The 20196-nt window shown below is 39.7% G+C and overlaps 1 protein-coding gene and 1 long non-coding RNA gene across 4 annotated transcripts in view; one reads left to right on the top strand and one right to left on the bottom strand.

The window, feature by feature from the left end:
* SLC6A11 (solute carrier family 6 member 11) overlaps window positions 1–13308 on the top strand; it is a 113198-nt gene extending 99890 nt beyond the window's left edge. The window contains exons 11-15 of the mRNA XM_026102530.2: window positions 1078–1215; window positions 5885–5987; window positions 7186–7286; window positions 8624–8794; window positions 9799–13308. Coding sequence (XP_025958315.1) covers window positions 1078–1215; window positions 5885–5987; window positions 7186–7286; window positions 8624–8794; window positions 9799–9951 — 666 coding nt within the window. The 3' untranslated portion in view covers window positions 9952–13308. The remainder of the gene's footprint in view (window positions 1–1077; window positions 1216–5884; window positions 5988–7185; window positions 7287–8623; window positions 8795–9798) is intronic.
* The window catches only part of LOC112984575 (uncharacterized), a 118048-nt gene that overhangs the window by 7045 nt on the left and 90807 nt on the right, over window positions 1–20196 (bottom strand). For 2 of the 3 annotated variants that reach the window (XR_010391204.1, XR_003259534.2), the window contains one exon: window positions 8924–9022. This is a non-coding gene — a long non-coding RNA (uncharacterized LOC112984575). Of the gene's footprint in view, window positions 1–7283; window positions 7804–8923; window positions 9023–20196 lie in introns of those variants that run through there. The other variant, XR_010391205.1, reaches the window with a different exon arrangement.

Raw genomic sequence — 20196 nt, forward strand, 5'->3', positions numbered from 1 at the left:
CCTAACTGAATTTCTTGCTTAAAACCATTCGTTCAGATTCCTTCTTTTAAATCTTAGTTATGTGATATTGGAGATTCCTTTATCGTTTACTGCAAACACTGATTCAGCCTGAATATAGCTTTCATTATTAACATGGAAATCAGTGTGAACTTAAATATGAGTGGTTAAAATCCACAATTCAGTAAAATGCCAGTTTTTCCCCTTTTCCTTTTTCTAAAGCAATTTGTAAAGAATTTTGAAACTGAATATCAGATCGTGATAATGTAAGTTCCTATGATATCTTCATATTTCAAGTAGGTATACCCATATTTTCCTGGAAGGAAACCTGATCTAATACATTGAAAAAAAGTGTGAAAATCAGCAGTTCCTGAATTCTACTCATGACCGTTTCAATGAAGCAGTTCTTATATTGTCTACCATGCAGCATTAGTGTAGCTGCCTATTTTAGTAAACTTGCTCCAGAGCCCTGAGTCAGAAGCTCAGGTCTTCTGTTTTCTGGTGATCTTTAAAGTTAGTGAGAATACTCCTTTCCTTTCTTTCCCCATTACATCTATGTGGCTTGGACACTTAGTGTCTTTGCTGAACTTCTCTCTTCTGTAAAATGGAGAGAACTCAGTGAACTTCTCCAAGAAACTGCTGAAGTTCATTACATGGTGCTCGACAGTGCAGAGCACTGCGTATGATTCCTTTGAGTGACAGAAGTGCAGGATGCTTAGAGTGAAATTCTGCTGCAGTCCTCCAAAAAGGTTTGTTCATCATTTAAGTCCCATTCAAGACATATTTGAAAGATTTAACTCTTATGTTAGCTATCTGCTACAAGGCAAATTCTGAGATATTATTAATGGATCCAACTGTTTGAATTTGATGGTGGACTGGAAATCTATAGTTTGGGGCTTTTTCATTCTGAAATGATGTTCCTCTCAGTTTGAGCTTCTCCTTACAAAGTATCCTCAGAGACCATTCAGGCTGTCTCTGTGATGGGAACACAGAAGGGTATTTGAAGTGTTTTGTAGCAAATCCAAATCCACAGAGCAGATGAGACATGTTTTATTTGTACTTTCTTATAATTTGTTCTAGTTTGTGTGTGTCGAAAGCCTTGTGACAGCTGTTGTAGATATGTACCCAAAGATTTTCCGAAGGGGCTATAGAAGAGAACTGTTGATTCTCGGCCTTTCTATTGTGTCATACTTCATTGGCCTAATAATGTTAACTGAGGTAAGATGTTCTTTGTTGTATTACTGTAGACAAAAGGAAATGGGTATCTGTTTATTAATCATGACAGATTCAAGACAAACTTCACTGTCAGGTATATCAGTATAAAATACTCAAGTGACTGTTCTCACCTGTTGTGTAACATTTGAAATGCATCCTCAAATTTTCAGCTAAGCTTAAGATATATTTTAATCAAAGCTACATAGCAAAGGAAATTCCATCTTCTTTGCATCAGCCAGCCAGCTATACTGATCATGGTTTCTGTTCACTCACTCTGAGCATATCAGTCTGAAAACAGCTATGTTTTGGATGAATAGATCAATAAAGACGATAAAGTAAAATGAAAACAACAAACTTTTTTTTTTTTTTTTTTTTTTTTTGCTTGCTGGACCATTAGAGTCTGCCCATACCAGGGGAAACCGTGAAGAAAGAGTTGCATTTCTGAGAATCCGTGGTATTAAATGTCTGAGGAATGTAGGTCTGAGGAAACCTTGCTGTACTAACTGTGAAGGGCCACTGCATGTCTCTGCTGTGCAGCAGCCTCAGGCAGGGTTTGCAGTTGAAGCAGCCTCCCAGGGCTTCATCAGCTGATCTGGGGTCACTTATAGCACCTCCTTAAGAGCCAGGGCCTTTAGACTGTGTGCTTTTCTAATTGCTTTGTTACTGGAAATGAGCAAATTTTGCTTAAAAGAAAAGGTATCAGGTAATTGTAAGCCTGTTGTTCTCTCCTCCGTATGCAAGTTTTTGGAACAAATTCAAATAAATCAGCTAATTAGAATACTTTAGCTTTTGGTACCCTTTGAAGGAAAGAATAACTAAAGATGGGGAGGAAAATGGAGGCCAGGATAAAACGAAACATGGATTTTCTCAGTGACAGTTCTTGTCAGACTAATCAGATATCTTTCCCTGATAAGAGATCTGACATTCAGTAGGAAGCAAATGCAGTCGAGTAAAAGTTTTATAAACTTCAATGAAGAATTTGAAAAGGCACCACAAAAAAAATATTAGCTGTATTCAAAAGAGGAGGGTTAGTATAAGTAGTTGGATGTAGAGTATATGATAATGTATGGAGTTAAATGAAGCAGTGGCTGGAATGAGATTCTAAGTGAAGTAATACAGAGAGCACTTGGGATAGCAATTTTATTAATATTTGTAGTTGGCTTGCTATGGAAACAAGGCATATGTGACCAAAGGCTACATGCAATTGTTTCTCTGTCTGTGCATTCTTTCATTTTAGCTTTTGAACCTCTTGGCAGGTTTCAATGAATTTCGCAGAAAAAAAATTCAAAGATAAGAAGTTCTTACATTTTTCATGAAAGTTAGATAGAGAAGTTCTAGAAGTGTCCTGACTGGTGGAAAGAACAAAATACGATTTTAGTCTTTGTTAAACACCAGTGAATTCACAAAAAACTGTGGCCTAAAGACTGTGTCAAGTATAAGGGCTCACAGTCATCTGTAAAACAAAAGTCCAAATCAGGCTTCGTTAATTCTGATGTTCCTGGGTTACAGAAGAAGGCATGTTGGCAGGGAAGGACTGTGTGATTGGAGTGCTGAAGATGGGATAGACAAGGTATAAGGCCATCCATATGGGAACAGTCAACATTCCTATTAGGCTTGGAAAACAATTAAGAAAGAGAAGTATTTGGATGTGAAACTATGTACTACCAATGTGGTGTAGACATAAAATATGTTTCTGAGATATTTCAGGAGAAGTATTTTCAGTTGAAAGATAGGAATAGTCCCGTGACTGGACCAGTAAGATTCCCTATGCAATGTCAGAAATGATTCTGGCTACTTGTATTCAGAAAGACAACAGACTGGAACAAGATGGAGAGCAAGAGCAAAGAGGATGATGCTAGAAGTGCAGAGCTTGTTTTACCAGAGACCAGCAAAATGATGGAAATATTAGCAAAGTCATATGCTTGCTCTTTATAAGCATATCATCAAGGTAACATGGGGTATAAACATGAACTATTTAAGCAAAAAGGCTCCTTCTCCCCCATACCCAACTCGGGCACAGGCTGAAAATTAAGAAGGGATTTCTAGGATTTTTTTTCCAAGAACAATAGTTGTAACTGTTTTTATGTTGGAACTCAGTCAGTCAGTGAGTTAATGAAAGGTACTGTGTGTCACAGGTCCCTGTGAGAACAGGGGAGTTAATGCTGGTTGATTAAGAATTTCTTCCAGGTATGTGTCTTATAAACTGGGACTTGGAACATAGGCGCCTTGCGGACACCAATTTGCCTATAGCAATTCCTACTTTTAGTAAGATAGATTATCTTTGCTACGTAAAATGGGGAAGTTCTGGAATAATTCCTCCGCCAGTGCAAGTGTTAAACATTGCAGTGAGAGATATGTTATCCAGACATTTGGGCTGAAAGGGATATAAGCGTGAAAAGAGAAGAGGAAGCAAGTTCTCCCAAATGACAGGAGTTTTTTGCAGGAATTTTGCAGAAGTACTTTCCTTACCTTGTATCAAAGGTAAGGGTGGTTGGTTGGTCTCTAAGCTGCCATTTTTCTCAGATATTTGCTGCACCTCACAGTGAGCTCTTTGTAGCAAAGATTATTGCTTGTGAGACTTTGGGAAGTAGGCAACTGGCAGAGGCAGCACCGCAAACTAAAAGTAATGTAGCTAATAATCAACAAAGTGTCTGCATTAGGAGCAAATTTAATTCAAAAATTTTTATTTCAACATTTGCATTCTGGCCTGGGAGGGCTGCCATGCCACAATTCGTTTGCTATAACTTTTTGCTTGAATGGCAATCAAATCCAAGGGAAACATTGACACTCAGAAAGCCTTTTTTCTCAGGTTTGCTGGAGAATCATAAGTTGTTAGTGAGCAAAGTGGCTTATTTACATCATCAGCTAGGCAATCTAAAGAGCTGTGATCCCATGATCAGATGACAACATTAGTGGACAACACCCCATTTTGTGGTACTTCTGCAAGGTATCAAAGCTTTATGCATGAGTGAGATTTCCAAGGATAAATAAATATCCCAGATCTGCCTTAATCCTCTCTTGCATTTCTAAATATAAATTCCTGGAATTTTGTCAGGCTTTTTTTTATTCATAAAAGATGTTTTTTCCTTCTAGGAAAACTTTTTCATTCAGACATACGGTCATTTCATAACTTCAGAGAAGTTTTGTCAGATGGCTGCTTGGACGTTGATGCAGTTCTATATACAATTACTTTAGAACATTCACGTGTGGAACAAGATTTAGACAGGATTTTGACTTCGTAGAGTCCATCTTAATTTATTTTCACTCAGTTAATGCAGAGAAAAAAACAAGGGAAATCCTAGGGTTTAGCTTTTTGGTTCAGTTTTCTTTACAGTTTAAGGCTCTCTTCCATTTGCAGAAAACTGTCTCAGATGTAATGGATTGTATGTATTACCCAAATAACATTACATTTCAGTTGGAGAGGTGATCTCAAGTCCTTGTTTCCTTCACACAGCGTCCTACAAAGAGGGAAGTCTTAGGATTCCTATTTATTGAAATGATCTTCTTCTGTGAATCTTCCCATTATTTGAATAATAAATGCATATGTGGTAAGAGATTAAGTATCTTGCATGGAGATTGGTGTAATATTAGTATAATGCTATTAGTAAGGTTTTCCATAATGTTATTAATCAGACTTGATTATAGTTTGTCTTCTCATCTTGCCTAGAGGCAGAGGAGCTAGAAAGCCAGCCAGTTTTCCGAACAGTTCAGACTGTTGTAAGCAAGAGAAAAATTATGTAAAAAGAAGAATAGAATTATGTCTTTGGTAGATGTGGCAATTGAAATAATTGAGTTGTAGCCAAACAGTAAGTAAGTGAGGAAGTAAAATTATGTCTGGGTTTAGCATATTTCCCTTTTATCATACTGGTTTGACCTGCGGCATCACTGGATGCAGAAAATTACTGGATCACTGATAGTATAGTGTGCACTGGAATCCGTTGCATGGATTCCATGTTAACATAGGACCCTGCTTGCTTTTCGTTGCTCTCATTTTTGGAAGTGCATAGGTTGCTATTTTAAAGACATTCAGAGAATAATTTTTGACTTGCTAGGAGAACACTAAAGAAAAAACTTGCTTGGAGTCATGGTGATTACTATTTCATTTTCTATCAAATAATAATGACTCATGTAAGTAATTCAGCCGAACATTTGTGAGTTATAGTCAAACATTATAGGTCAGTGTACTCATTTTACAGGGCCATATGCCATTGGATAGTGATTCTAGTGGTTATTGGTTATGCTTTCCTTCCCAGGATTTAACTAATACTTTTACATATTAATGGAACAGACATTAAAAAAAACCCTGCATATTCACGTGCAGATCAGAAGCACTTGCCTGATGAGGTAACAAATGAAGTTGAAAAAGGTACAGAGGTGGGAGAGCATTTTGCAAACAAGTTAAATGTAGTGCCCCATCATTTCAGGTTCAGCTGGATTCAGCTGGCATAGAGGGTAATCTTAGGTGGTATGGAAAAAAAGATCCTTCACAATAAAAAATCATTGATAAATGAAAATCCTTTGTTCCAGAAGGAACGGACTTTGGTAGGAAGATTGTCAGGGAACCAGTAGATTGACTAATTAAATCCATATTTCTATGAAATATTGCCACCAGTGCCAACACACTATTTTGGTTTTGTTATTGTTTTTTCCTTTTTCTGTTCTTGTCTTTCAGGGTGGGATGTACGTCTTTCAGTTATTTGACTCTTACGCAGCTAGTGGCATGTGCCTTCTTTTTGTTGCCATATTTGAATGTGTCTGCATAGGCTGGGTTTATGGTGAGTTGCTGAAAATTGCTGTGGTTTTGAGTTTTTATGCGAGTTTTCTATTTGTGCGAAAGCAAAGCCCTTGCGCCCTCCTGGAGCGGGGCCCACAGAGCTTTACTCTCTCCCAAACCCTACTAAAAGTCAGGAAGGCTTTTTTTCCGCTCCAATTAACAAGAACAATAGAATTGATTCTTTTCTTGCTCCTTGCCGGGACTGTCGTCCAACTTTCTCCATCAGGGTAGTCCTTAGACAGCTAGCTGCCTTAGCAAGCAGGAGTGGCAAGAAGTTTTCCTTCTCCTATAAGTGTCTGTGTAGGGTTAGTTCCCTTCCACTCCTGATACTCACAAATAAATCCAGGGGATTTGGAATTAATGCCTCATTAATACAAAAGGGACATACTAGTGTTCCCAGCTCTGCTGTTTCAGCAAAGTCAGGAGAAAAGCACTACAATGCTAGGTATGTTCGTGGTATATACACAAGCATCTCTTTCCATCCAAAAGAATGAAAATTTTGCTTTGCAAAATGCACGTGTCCCCAGCTGTCTAGGGATTCACACATGAGTTTGAAGCATATTTACTCTTTAACTGGGCCTGTTCAGACTATTATTGACCAGAAGCCATTTCCGTTTGACAGCTCACCCATTCCTACTCTCTGTTCATTCATATTGGGCAGATACAGATAGAGCTGCAACTTCCAGTATGACATTCTCTGGCCTCAATCTCCCAGTATTAGGAAACACACTGAATATGTTACCCTTTCATCTCCTGGAATAATCTCTTTGGGTTCTGTTGTCCTACACTTGTCTACCTTGGGCTTTGATTAACAGCAGATGGCTGAAACTGTTCCCACGCACAGCCCGCTCCCCCAACCCTTCTGACAGACATCTTCAGTCCCAAGGAATGCATGTCTGATCCATTCCACTCCTAAAGCGATCCTGAACTATTTTACCCTAATGTACAAGGTTTAAAACTCCAGCAAATCAAGAACCAGTTTACGAATGAGTAAGACATCCCTGCTCCAAGAGCAGCAATCTCTGCCACAAGTATGAGCAGGTGACAGAGAGATGTATGTATGAGGGAAAGGGATAACAGCTTCGGTCTTTGCAGCTCTGTCAGAGCCTTCATTCTTCTCTTTTCCATTTTAAATACTAACCTATATAACCTCTTGCACAGACGTTCTATATCTGCTTTTGCTTTGCTTTTTTGTACAGGTAGCAATCGCTTTTATGATAACATTGAAGATATGATTGGGTACAAACCACTGTCATTGATTAAATGGTGCTGGATGGTCTTAACTCCAGGTATTTGTGCAGTAAGTATAGAATATCTGAATAACTGGTCTTAGACATACATAGGGTTTTCTGCACAGATTTGTAGAAGTTTGCAACAACAGTTGAGAAAAAAGCCTGTTGATTTGTAGCATATGTTTTAATTCAAAAACACTGTAGGATCTGTAAAAATCTGTGGAATGTATGTGTTCTGTGAATTACGAGAAATCCTAGTATATACAGTAATGGGAAAAAATAAACTTGGGGACCTAAACAAACATTTGCCAATACAAGGGAGGCTCTCGTCACTGCATTGCCAGTACCCCTCCAGACTTCTGTTGATTTCCTTGACACTCTAGCCTCCTATTTTCTGCTCTCTCTTTGGGTGATTAGATGTTTCTCAGAGGAGACTGGACATTCTTTCTTCCAGCTGACGTAGTAGAAGAGGCCAAAGGCACATCTCGTACACGAGAAGGAGGGATTGGAACTTGCCTTACCAGGAGCTGGCAGTACTGGTAGCAGTACAGAGTGAGCAGTGCTCACTCTGGCAATCTGTTGTGGCTGTGTAACAGAGACAAAATTACAAAAAGAGCACAAGTAAATTGTAGCCCATAAATTTTATCCACAAGTCCTCAAGGATTAGATACTAAAGCCTTCCAGTTGTCCAATGTGTAAATGATAGCAAGGTACAAAAGCAGAGATATTGGGGCACCTGGAGATCCAGGTACCCTTGAACTCTGCCACTGATTCTACTTGAAAGCTTGGGAAAATTTGTGACTCGCTTTCCCCAACTCTGAAATGAAATTAATATCACTTGTTCTAGTACAGTGTTTTCATCACTTTTGAGTAAGTAGTAACCTTTTCTGTATTACATAAATTTAAATAACACAAACTGCTTAATTAGACACCTGTCAAATTTAGAGATATATTTGACGTTTTGCAAGGATGAAAGATTTGGCATGGAGAGCTGCAGATACAGACAGTGGATTAAGGCAACTTTGAAAATTTTGTCTTTCCTTTCTCATAGTGACAGGTTGGAGAGTACCCAGCTTTTGTCACCTAATCACAGCTGGCTTTCCATAGCAAAAATTAATCTTTCCCATCCAGGTACAGTTTGCCATCAAAGTGTAGGTTTTATTGTAATTGAGAGGTAAATAGGATTTAAACTTGAAAGGCGATTCATTTCTGTGGAAGGAACTGAGACATGTTATTTCGGCTGGACATAAAAGAGGATATTGCTGTGTTTTTTCCTCTGACTTCAAAGCTTACCACTACTTTCCATCTTTAGTGAGACTGGCCTTGCCTACGCTAATAATCATTTTCCTGTTACATAGACAGTGTTGTTTCAAATACTGCTAACACATTTCTCTGTTTATTTCAGGGAATCTTCATCTTTTTCCTGGTGAAATATAAGCCTTTGAAATATAACAACATATATATGTACCCTGATTGGGGCTATGGCATAGGGTGGATGATGGCTCTCTCCTCCATGATCTGTATCCCCTTGTGGATCTGCATTAAGCTGTGGAAGGCAGAAGGCACTTTTATAGAGGTGAGATATATTCTCAGAGGAAGGGTACTGAAAAAGGAAGTGGGAAGGGAGTATGAATCCATCTGCATGAGATTAAGCACAGTTTAATCAAAAGACCAATGCTGTTCTTCTAAGGTAGGGTCCACACACCTGTTCCAGTGGTATCTGAATCACAGCTGGGGGTAGGCCTTTCAGTCAGTGGTGGATTTTCCTCCATGAGCTGGATACAGTTTTTGTGACTACAGTTACCTGAGTGAGAAGTGGAGAGAAAAAGGCAGAATGAAGTGTCCATAATACAGTTTTCTCAGTATGTTTAAAAAAGGAAGTTTTCCACAAATCTCAACATTCAGTGTTCCCTTAATGTTCCCTTCAATCTTAATCCATCTCTACAAGGAAACAGCACTTGTTCATAGAACCTTGTTTTGCACTGCCTTGTCGACTGAAGCACTGCAGACATCTCATTCTCTATTCTATGCAAGAACGATAAGAGACTTTTTTTAATTACAGTTGGGAGCTTCCCAGGAAGCCAACTTCCTGCAACATCTCTGCTCCCCAAGCTGTAAGGAGCAGCATTGATACTGATGTTGTTTCTAGAGAAGAGAAAGTTTTCAGTTGAACACACACATATTTTTCTTTTATTCTTTATTGTAGCTTAGCACATCTTGGCAGTCTCTTGTGTATTTCTTTTTCTCAGTGCATATACTTTGACTATATCATGAGAAGCAAAAAGCACCCATATACCAGGGCTTAGCTGGAGCATTGTGCTGAGTTACTTCATGGAAGTGAATTTTACTCTAAATCAGTATGAAAAATATACTTTGACTTTGCCTTCCTCTTCATTCTCTAGCCTTTGGTCTGGTGTGATGCGAAACAAACAGTGCGGCATGCAGTTTTATTGATGGAACTAACAGGGAAATGGGACAAACAGACACAAAGGAGAAGATGATTTTGCAGTCAGTCTGTGTAAGAAATGTGTGTCTGTGAGCAAGAAAAGATAATGATTTCCACTTTCTCCAATTTTCTAGAAATTCAGGAAGTTGATTATACCTAGCTCAGACCTGAAAATGAGAGGGAAACTTGGAAGAGGAGCTTACATTGCGGCAATAAATGACTACGACACCAAACTGAAAGGAGATGGCACCATTTCAGCCATTACAGAAAAGGAGACACATTTCTGAAAGAACTATCTTTTTGGCTTTTTTTTTGTATAAATAAATAAATAAATAAATTCACTTAATTATAGAGGCTGGCTTGTTTTGCACAAAATTTTATTAACCAGTTAATTTTGAAGTGAACATTGTATACTTGTTTAAAAGTGATTTTTTAAATTACTATATAAGTAATGATTATGTAAAAGAAAAAGAAATAGTATTGTATGGTATGTTAGTGATGACTTCTTGTAATATGGTGATTTCAGTAAATGTTTTTTTAGAAGTTAGAGGGACCTGTATAATGTGCTGTAAAACTTTTCTACTTAGATTTTTGGCAGGTGTGATACTGTATAGATATATGCATTCTAATCTGTAAGCATTTCAGACCATTTCAGCTTTTAATGTATGTATATAAAGGGGACCAGAATGTCCTTTCATTTGTATTGGAAGAAACCATGGGGGGAAGAGGGGATCACTTCTGGCTGCTGTTAAACATCACTGTCTAAATGTGGGCTGTAGCCAAAGTCCGCTGAAATCAATGGAAGCCTTTCCTATTTGGGATAGTGGCTTTTGCATCGGGCTGTGTGAGATTCAGCCTTTCAGCTGGGCTAGGGCAGCTGCAAGGCTGAGTTGTACACCTAACAGAGCTCTTTTTTCAGGGCAAGTTTTGTGAAGCTGACAGAAAGTACCACCTCAACTGATATTATTGCCTTCCCTGCACCCTCCATCTGCTTCCAACAGGTCTAAAAATGTGGTGGAATGGACCCACTTCTGAGTCACTGTTTTTCTGGAGATGGGATAGAGAAATTTCTAAGAGCTATGAATTTTACAGTTCTTGTAAGTTAATGGTCTCTAAGTTCACATGCACTGCTTCAAGAGACTTCTGAAGCTTTTTCATTGTTTTTGGTCGCTGGGCGGCAGTCCTTCATTTTGATTTACTTTTTCCATCCCCTAAAGTGAAATGCGTTTGTCTACGGTTGCGCAACAGGAAGAGATGGAGGTTACTTTATGAATGTGGAGATGTTTTGAGGAAAAAAAGAACAGATTTAGAGCTCTACAAATACCTTGACCTGTCTGTCTCTTCCTCTGCCTGTTTGCCAGTCTGGCTACCTGTTTATCTATTCATTCCCTTCAAAAGAAATCAAGGATCTTGTAATGACAGTGTGTAGCACTAATGCAGCTTTTTTAATCTCCAAGGTACTTTCTAGATACTCTCAGATTAGGCACTAATTCTTCTACCCTGAATGGCATACAGACTTGCACTCAAGTCAGAATAGGAGTTTATTTGGTGGAAAACTGGAGTAGTAGGTCGTTAAGCTCTACAAGATTTCTAGGAAGTAAACTATATCTTGTGCAGATGAAGGAATTAAGACAGGGTTGTTGTGACTTCACTGTTTCTACAACGGGAGCAGTATTGGTTTTTGATATCAAACTTGTGTATTCCATTAGTTGTAGAAAATGAATCCCTCTGATGTAAAGCAGATTTAAAACTGATGGAAGGTCAGGACCATGAGGTATCCAAGTGCTAGTTCCAGGATCAGAATCTCTAGGCTATCCCTTGCTGTCTTGTCTTCTGTGAATGCTGCAAGCACTGTGTTATTTATTCTGGACAATTGATTTTTTTTTCTCCTCCATCTTCCATCCTCTTCTCAAACTGTTACAGTATGTTTTTTATTTAATAGCTATGTGAGAAACCTGTGGAGGAATAATGTACTGTATTACACATTGTTTGATGAGGAGAGAGAACAACAGCGTAAGAGCTCAGAAGCAATGTCATAACATCCCCTCACCTATCTGCAAGGAAGAATTCAAAATCAAAAAAGTTCACCAGAAGTCATAAAGTGTATCTTAATACTGCATAGAACTGTTTATGTAGCCAGCATTTCACTGTGATTTTACGGTATCATAATTACCTCCTATGAAAGTATCTGATAGAATCACTTGGTCTCAAGTCAGATTCTTCAATCTAATTGATCTATTTCATTTTACTTTATCTTACTTGTATTTTTGGTGTGGTAGAGTGGAAGTCTAAGAGAGAAAACTGCTCTATCACACCTCTATTTCAAATGTTTTAAGTGCTGCTTGACTTTGAACGTCTCCATCATTATGTACTTAGGAAAGGACATTTTGAAGGGGCCTGGCTTCACAGGCGGCAGAGCCGCCTTTTTGTCAGTGCTGGGCCCCTCCAAGGGAGTCTCCAGCGTAGCATCCAGAACTGGAGGTTACTGCTGAAAATCACAGTCACACTGGAACGCAACGCTTTTGGAAAAGAAATATTCCCAGAATTGGAATTGCAGATGGAGTTATGTAACTATAGAAAATACAATGAAGCAGCTACAATCTACATACTGACATTGACAAAAGGCCTACTCCAAAATTCAGAAATAACATTTTTGGAATTTCCAGCGAGTCAAGCATTTCCAATCCAGTGCCCCTTTTCAGTCTTCAGTCTTTCTCACCACCCAGCAAAGTTGCAGAACTAAGGCCCCAAACCCTACAGACCACGTACGGACTTTGGGATGGAGTCTGTTTCCTCCCCAAGTTGGCCTCTACACATTTTCTAGTGATTGAAGGATGTGCAAATGTAGATCAACTGTTGGTTTACACCTGGCCCTTAGCTTTCATTACAATGAAGTTACCTTCAGGAATATCCTCATGAATGGTTATAGTAAAATGTGCCAACAGGTGCAACCCATACCACCCAACTGGCCACCCATTAGAAACAAAATGAAAATACCAGACAAGTCAAGACCGCCCTTTAAATCCTAACACTCATTGCTGTAGCACAAAAAAAAAAAAAAAAAGAGCTGTGCATTTTAGCTTGTCAATGTACTTTGGACTGTTGTACTCATCCAGGTATCTCCACAGGAACTATGTACTTTGTATGGAACATGCTTCCTATTCTGCTGCTATGAACCATTTCACCAGTAGCTTTATACACATACATAAGTTTGGCATGGTCTAAAGCATTATACCGTATTACTAATGTGCTGTGCTTGTAAATGTGTGCATTTAATATATGCCTTTAACACTTCACTGATTTTTTTTAAATATTTTTGTTTTTGTGGGGAGGGATGTGGGAGAGCAAATTTCCTAATAGTATTTGTGAACTTTTTCGGGGCGGGGGGGAGCAACAGGATGTGAAGGGGAAAAATGTGAAAAACAACTATATCATTGTGATTTTTTTACACGGTAGAAACAACATTGCCCTTTTCTGAAGTATCTGCAGTACTATTAAAAAATAAAACAATAAAAATGAACAACCACTAAGGTTTACGTAACATTTTGCACAAAGAAAGATTCTGTTTAGTTCTGAAGGGCACAAGATTTTGTCTGCTTACTCATTTTTAAAAATTAAAGGAAATGGGCAAAACTTGTTCTGTGTATTTTAGTTTATGTCAGTCTATTTTATATGGCCCTCATCTAACAAATTAAATCTTCACAGCTTCCCTGTTAGGGCAGATGTATGTCCCTCACTTTATAAATGCGGCATTGAGAAACAAGAGGAGATTAAGCAACTTTTTGAGGACATCCAGTAAATCTGTGGCTGAAACAAACTAAAGACTCCTGAGCTTATGACAGAATGGTTGCTGTTACCTAGCATAAATCCATGTTGCCATGGAAAAGGGGAGATGTTCTGCCCCTTCCCCTCTTCTGGCCATGCTCTCCTGTGGCTTGGTTTGTGTTGCCACAAGCATTCATAGAGCCCTGCAGACAGCCAGCTCAGGAACTGATCTGGCTGAAACCCAGCCCAACAAAAACGTGGTTGGTTTCCAGTAAGCCCAGTTTATGACCTGGCCATACAAATGCTAGCGCTGAAGGGAGGCACAACAGGAAGACAGAATTACATCTCCAGCTGCTGCATGGATTATGCTGGATTAAAATAACCTTGTATCTATAGCCTCAGTCATAGGCCAGTGCTCTGTCCCTTCAATCATCTCCTGTACTATCATTTTATGCTTTTATACTCTTCTTTCTCGTGTCACTGGCCTTTGTGCAGGGAAAAAATGCTTGTTTTAGTAAATGCCATACTGATGAAAAGTTCTGATACGCTACCCTGAGGCACTCTATTATATGGTAGCCTGACACACAGGAAATGAAGCTCTTTTCTTAAAGGCTGTTTCTCATCTTGATTAATGAAGCACAGCTGTAATAAGGAAAATGTGCTATGGATTTTGACAGAGCCTTCCAACTCCTCTCTGACTGTACCAACAACTCTACCCTGCAGCAAAGATACCGCAAGAAGGATGTGCACCCTTTTCCCAGGGTTGATGTCCTTGGAACGGCAGCCCCTGGCAGCCCTAGGATCCAGCCAGGTGGCGTGACGAGAAGTTAGGTTCTCAGCCCCATCTCGCAACTAAATATTGAGTAAATCTGAACAAATTGGGAAATCTGGTCTAAGATGTTGATAATTCCCCATTCAGAGGCATACCTGTACTTCATGGTCATCTGCAGTACAACAGCAAGTCTAGTGAAGACTTAGAAAAGGAACAATTTCTGACTGGATCAGTCCTGGTGGATTACAGAAACTTCCACTTGCACACTTGGTTGGAGGACAATGTGAAAATTTACACATAAAAAGACAAATAGAGGAGAAAGCTGGCTGAAATTTGGGTGCTGATTTGAAGCAAGAATTTGAAGAAAGACTTACAGACCGCCTTTCTTATATATTTTAATTTTGAAAGGATCAGATCCTTTTCTTCTTTAACTTCTGCTCTCTAAGTGGTGCAGCCATCCTCAGCCTTGTCCTACACTCCATCAGCTTGTCCTGAGTTCCAGTCACATCCACTTCCTCATGGAATGACCAGGCTCACGTTGATTGCAGCAGGCTCTTCTTGGGCTTTCAAGCTAATTTCCTACACGTGCCCTTCTTGGTTGCCTTGATTATCACCTGTGCTTGTCTAGCCTGCAAAAAGCATAGCCTTCAGCTGTGTGGTTGTTACTGTCAAAAACAGAAGGCCAAATGTCACACATATATTGTCATAAGGGGAAGGGACAAAAAATCTTCAAATGGTCCTAGAAATGTTCTTGCCAATAATGCTTTCTCGTGCTGTTACAGCATACGCTAGATGCCTGAACCAGGCCCCTGTTTCTCACAACATGTTACTCACAGCTGATGGAGAGGGTCCTTCTGCAATATAATGAGACCCTTTGCTTTTTAAAAGGTGCTTGCTGCTCTAGTACTTCAGTTAATCAGGAAGAGAAGTGTAATGTTGGTGACAATATATCAGGATATGCATTTCTTGAATGGTAGCTTGCTTCTAATGTAGTCAGCCAGCAAACTGCACTATCCATTCCCAGTAGTTACTATGGCACTAGGTAAGAGGCACAGCAGCTTTTCTTAAATGTTACTGCAAAATGTTTTGTACGAAACACTGAGAGCTCCAGCTGTTCTCTTTTTATTTAAAGACACCCACTTATTTCTCATACCATACACAGATGAATCATTCCTCACTTCTTCCAAAAAGGCCAAAAACTGCCTGCAATTAAGGCATGCCGTGCTCAAAACAGCAAGCTACAGCTATTCAGGCAGATGGTCCAGGGCCAGTTCTCAGCTGGGTTCCACCACTGCCATGGAGTTTAGCTCTGCTCTAATCAGCACCCACCACTGCCAAACCTGGCATCCACTGAATCAGGCACGGCACAAGCGAGAGCAGAACTGGTCAAGACAACACAAAGCGCATTAAAATGGAACCTGAGTCAAAAACCTATAGTGCTTGCACCTTCAAAAGCCTTGCCCCCTTGGAAAATGAGTTGTGTGGTTTACTTGTACGTGGCAGGGGATGTCAGGGTTGTTTTTGTATTTACATCTTTCCTTCCACCTGTGAACCAGCATGACTGGTCTTGTCAGCAGGAACATGCTCAGCTGGGTGACTGGTGGGTCAGACCGCTGCAGCAGCGCCCTGCTTTGTGCTCTGTTTAGGCAGCTTGGCAAAGCCCAGTGGTTCTCTCTAATCAAACTCTACTTACACTTCCTTGCGCCCACATTAATTTGGAAGAACAAGCATATGAACTTCAACAGAAACATGCCCAGGAATAATTCTTGACTTTTTTGTGTTTTTCATTTTCCTGTATAGTCAGTTTTGTCTTTTTCATTTTCTTGTATAGTCAGTTTTGTTGTCTGCATTTAAAGACTGGCAAATATTGCAAGCCAAATAATGAATCATCAGGTCAGTAAATGGAAATCAAGAGCAGAAATGAGCTGTCAAGGGAAACAAAGGACAGGTAATCTCTTTGTGTTGCATGCAGTGAGGAAAGCATGCTGCATTAAAAATGACATTTAAATCAGCTTTTTATTTTATCTGTTTTACAGGTTTTTTCCAGAAAACTTGTTTGTCAAGTTTCTTCCTTGGGCTTTCTGGAAAACTTACTGGGTTCTTTTGGCCCAGACTCCTCCTCTTCCCCAAGCTTTAGGGCCTGCTGCTCCTGTAGCCACCACTTTTCTCCTCCTGCTTGTGTATATCTGTGCTTCTCCTTCAGTGCAATTCAGAATACAGTCTCAGCTTCTGCAGTAGAAGGAGGGGGAAATGGTGGTGTTAGAGGCTATCAGCTGCTTGAATTAATTAACTCTAAGTAACAGCAGATGAAGGCCATGTTTAGGGATGGGATATGATATACAGAAGGCAGAGGAGGCATCTTGGGAAGAAGATGGAAAGAAGTATCATGAAAATGTTGCTAAGGCTGGCTGTTGGTCTCTACACCTCTTTTGTCCCAGAAGCTGATGCCAAAAATGCACTGACTGTGGCCTTGTCTGCTGCCAGGCTCCTTCCTCCAGGACACAACAGGTAGGAGGTGTGGGGTAGGTCAGAGGGCTTCATCTCAGCTAGTTTTCCAGCATTGTAACTTCTGGAGTTCATAGGTTTTTCTGCATTTTTGAACTGTGTTGGAGCATTTTTGTGTGCCAGTGACCTGACTGACAAACTTGTTGCAGGATTTGTACTAACAGAATATTCAGGTTGTTTCTCCTTTATTTTCCCCCCACCAAACCCAAGTTCCACTGGTTCTTGCATTTTCTGTTCTATGTGCAGTTCAAATTGCAAGCAAGCTCTGTGTAGTATAGGGAGCTCAGCTGTTGCCAGTTAGAAAGCCCTAATTATTCAGTCATTCTGGTAAATTGGCCTAAAATTCTTTACAGTCAAGGTCTGACAAACCCAAGCTTTTATCTTCCTAGCAGAAGTAGTTTAATTTTCTGGTGGTTTTGCAGAGTTTGTGGCTTGAGTATAAAAAGAACCCCAAATACTATAATAGACAGTTCTGTATTGGAAACTATTAATTCTTTTTCAGGAAATAATATGCTAGCAGGATGGAATAAAAATTAGAGTGAAAATACAGTGTTGAGGGTAGTAAACTTGCCAAACTGCACCACACTAGCTTTCATGTGTTAACCAGTCCTGAGGTGTATTCATGAGCTAACAGAACTTGGGCAACACTTAAACTCGGTGAAGCCAGTGTTTTGCACACTGGAACATGGCTTTCTTGCAGCAGCTACCAATTCTTCATGTAAAAGCAGCTGTCTGAAACAAATAAAACAGTTCTTGCTTTGTAACCTCTTAGCATGGAAGTAATGAAGGAAATCTCTGACATAAAATTGGGTTTCCCTCACCTGAAACTTTCATTAGAATGGAAATTGGGAAAGCAGCTTATGCTGCTTGCAGCCTCTTTGCTGCACTATGCAGCGATGTAGATGTAGAGAAGTCCCGCTGGAAAAGTTCCTTTCTTGCTGGCGGTAGGGAGCTGATGTATCAGGAACTGCAGCCTTGGCTACAAGATGCTCCAGAAAGATGGCTTTTAAGAGGGTTTCTGTGGCAGAGTGGGGACACCTTTTGGTTAGAATTGGTCCAATCCTGATGGACCTTACTTGATCATATATAGTAAACATCTCCTTATCCACCATTTGCAGCAATCGAGCAGGGTTCAACTCTTGTCACCAGCTACTCCTAGTCCTTTACACATACTTTGCACGCAGTATACTGTCCCAGAGAAAAATGCAGTGTTTCAGCTAAATAGATTTGCAAGTCCATTCTCCTGTTCCACCTTGTTTTGATGCAGTTCTGAGTCTTTCTGTCAAAAGACATGGTTGCTGTATCATTAGGTGGCAGCACATGCCAGCATAAAATCAGTCACTCTACTGGTGTGCAACTAAATAAACCCAGGGACATGGAGCCAGAGATGTTTCAGCAGATGCTGAACTGCATGCAAAGACTGCATTTATACTCTTAAGAGAAGGCATAAGAAAATTTCTCATTTTTTAATTAAGCATCCCCCAAAACGTTCAGGCTGAAACTGCTATTGCTGTGTTAAAGAGTTGTTTTCAGCGTGACCACAAGGATATGTGTGTTTAAAATAATGGAAAATAATGTGTGGCATAAGGAGAAAAAAACAACCCACATTACATATCCTGTGAAAAAGGAAAGGTGGATGTGCACAATAACAAATTTCTGTCAGTGACTGAGAGAGGCAGTACTACTATGTCCACATCCTTCTCTTAAACCAGTACTGCAATTTTCTCCAGAAAGGCTCTTTCAGCAGGATTTCTCTGGAGCAGTAAAAAACTGTAATTTCCACCCTAAATAAAGAAGGCAAGAAAATACAGGTGTGTCACACTCTGCACCCAACAGACAAATATCAAGCAGAAAATACTCAGTGGAAGGCAGCAATGTTTTTTTCATATGAAGAAATACTACCAATATGCTCACTCTCAAGTGTTTCTGCTCTTATCTGTCTGAGAGATGGCCTAGATCAGAATAAAGCTCACCCCCATCTTGGTTTTCACTGAGTAACTCTCATCATTTATCTTCTGAAGCCACAGTGGTTGTATCATGCTCTAGATCAATGCAGAGGCATTTGTAACTGCTTGTGATGTGACAGGTATTGCAAAAAGCTGCAATTGTTACTGTGGAAGCAATGAGATATTTGGTATTTCTTTATCAGCCTTCACTGAAGGCATCTTTTTCAAAGAATGCTGCCAAGGATTGCGAGCTTGTATTTCTGTTCACACCTAAAATGCAGATGTCAGCTGGAAAGGTTAACCAGTGTTAGCTCCTGCAGAGATTTTTTTTTCCCCAAAAAATGCTGCCAAATAGTCAAAAATACTATGTGTAGAGATGACATAATTATTTGTAGTCCTCAAAATTTCTCATCTTTGTACTGAATATAAAGTAGAAGGAATTCATTGCATCGTACATGTATGTGGCTTTACCCCCAAACATTTTCTGGGTGCAGGGCTGCATGTATCCATGTGGGCCCTCATGCATATTGCTGATCTCTGCAGTTCCCTGGCATTGCAGGACCGCAGCTTTCTGGTTAGTAGTTGAAACAAGACAATTTTATGCTGTACCAGCCAAGGTGGAAGAGAACTATCTTCTTGTCCTGCCTTCAGCACCATTAAATGCAGCTAGAAATGTTTTTAATGTGCTCAGTTGTTGTTTGAATGTTCTTCAAGTTGTCATATTCCTAAATGGAACAAAATAAGTTAAAGTTGCTACAGGCCTCTGGAAGGACTTGTAGAAAATTGTTACGGACCAGTGGATCAGAGATGAACCATGTTTCAACGGAGAAGAAAAAAAGGGGGGGGGGGGAGAAATCTGTTGCTTAGGTCTAGTTCCTTGACCTTTGAAAGTCACATTCAAAAATTTTCTTTTTTTGTCTTCACATTACTTGTGCTATCTGAATCCTGGCAAATCCTCCTGAAGGACATCTTTTAAGAGACAATCTTCCAGGCACACAGGTGAAAAGTCTCCACTGTCAGCCAGTCTTACCCATGACTTGGTTCCTAGGTGCTTCATTGAGTGTCTGGAACTCGGAGAGAATTATTAGTTGAAGCAAACCTCTACAACCTCTTACTTGATTAATATAGGGTAATAATTACTACCTATTAACAGAGTTTTGTATATAAATGTAAAAATACGGGCTGTAGAGGATAAGCAATAGTCAAAGGAAAACAAGGACAGGGTATGTGAATGTATTTAACTGTGTGTGTCTGCGTGCCTGTGTATGTATATAAAGCAAAGAAGCCTTCAGTATCTCCACGTATTCTTTGTAAACAGACATGTAAAGTGGCTGTCCAAAAGAAAAGATACAAGCCATCAGTCCAGCCACCTGGAATTGCACTGGGCACTACGAAATTTACAGCTAGCAGCAATTCACGTTGCGCCTTTACCTGAAAGAACACAGAAGTTAGTGTAAGGTCCCTCATTAAAGCAGTTAGGCAACGAGACCTTTGGTGGCCTACCAGGGTGCTTCAGCTTTAATTTTTAAGTCCTCTGGGAAACA

This window comes from Dromaius novaehollandiae, chromosome 12, assembly GCF_036370855.1.
Source record: "Dromaius novaehollandiae isolate bDroNov1 chromosome 12, bDroNov1.hap1, whole genome shotgun sequence".
In the NCBI taxonomy this organism is placed as follows: domain Eukaryota; kingdom Metazoa; phylum Chordata; class Aves; order Casuariiformes; family Dromaiidae; genus Dromaius; species Dromaius novaehollandiae.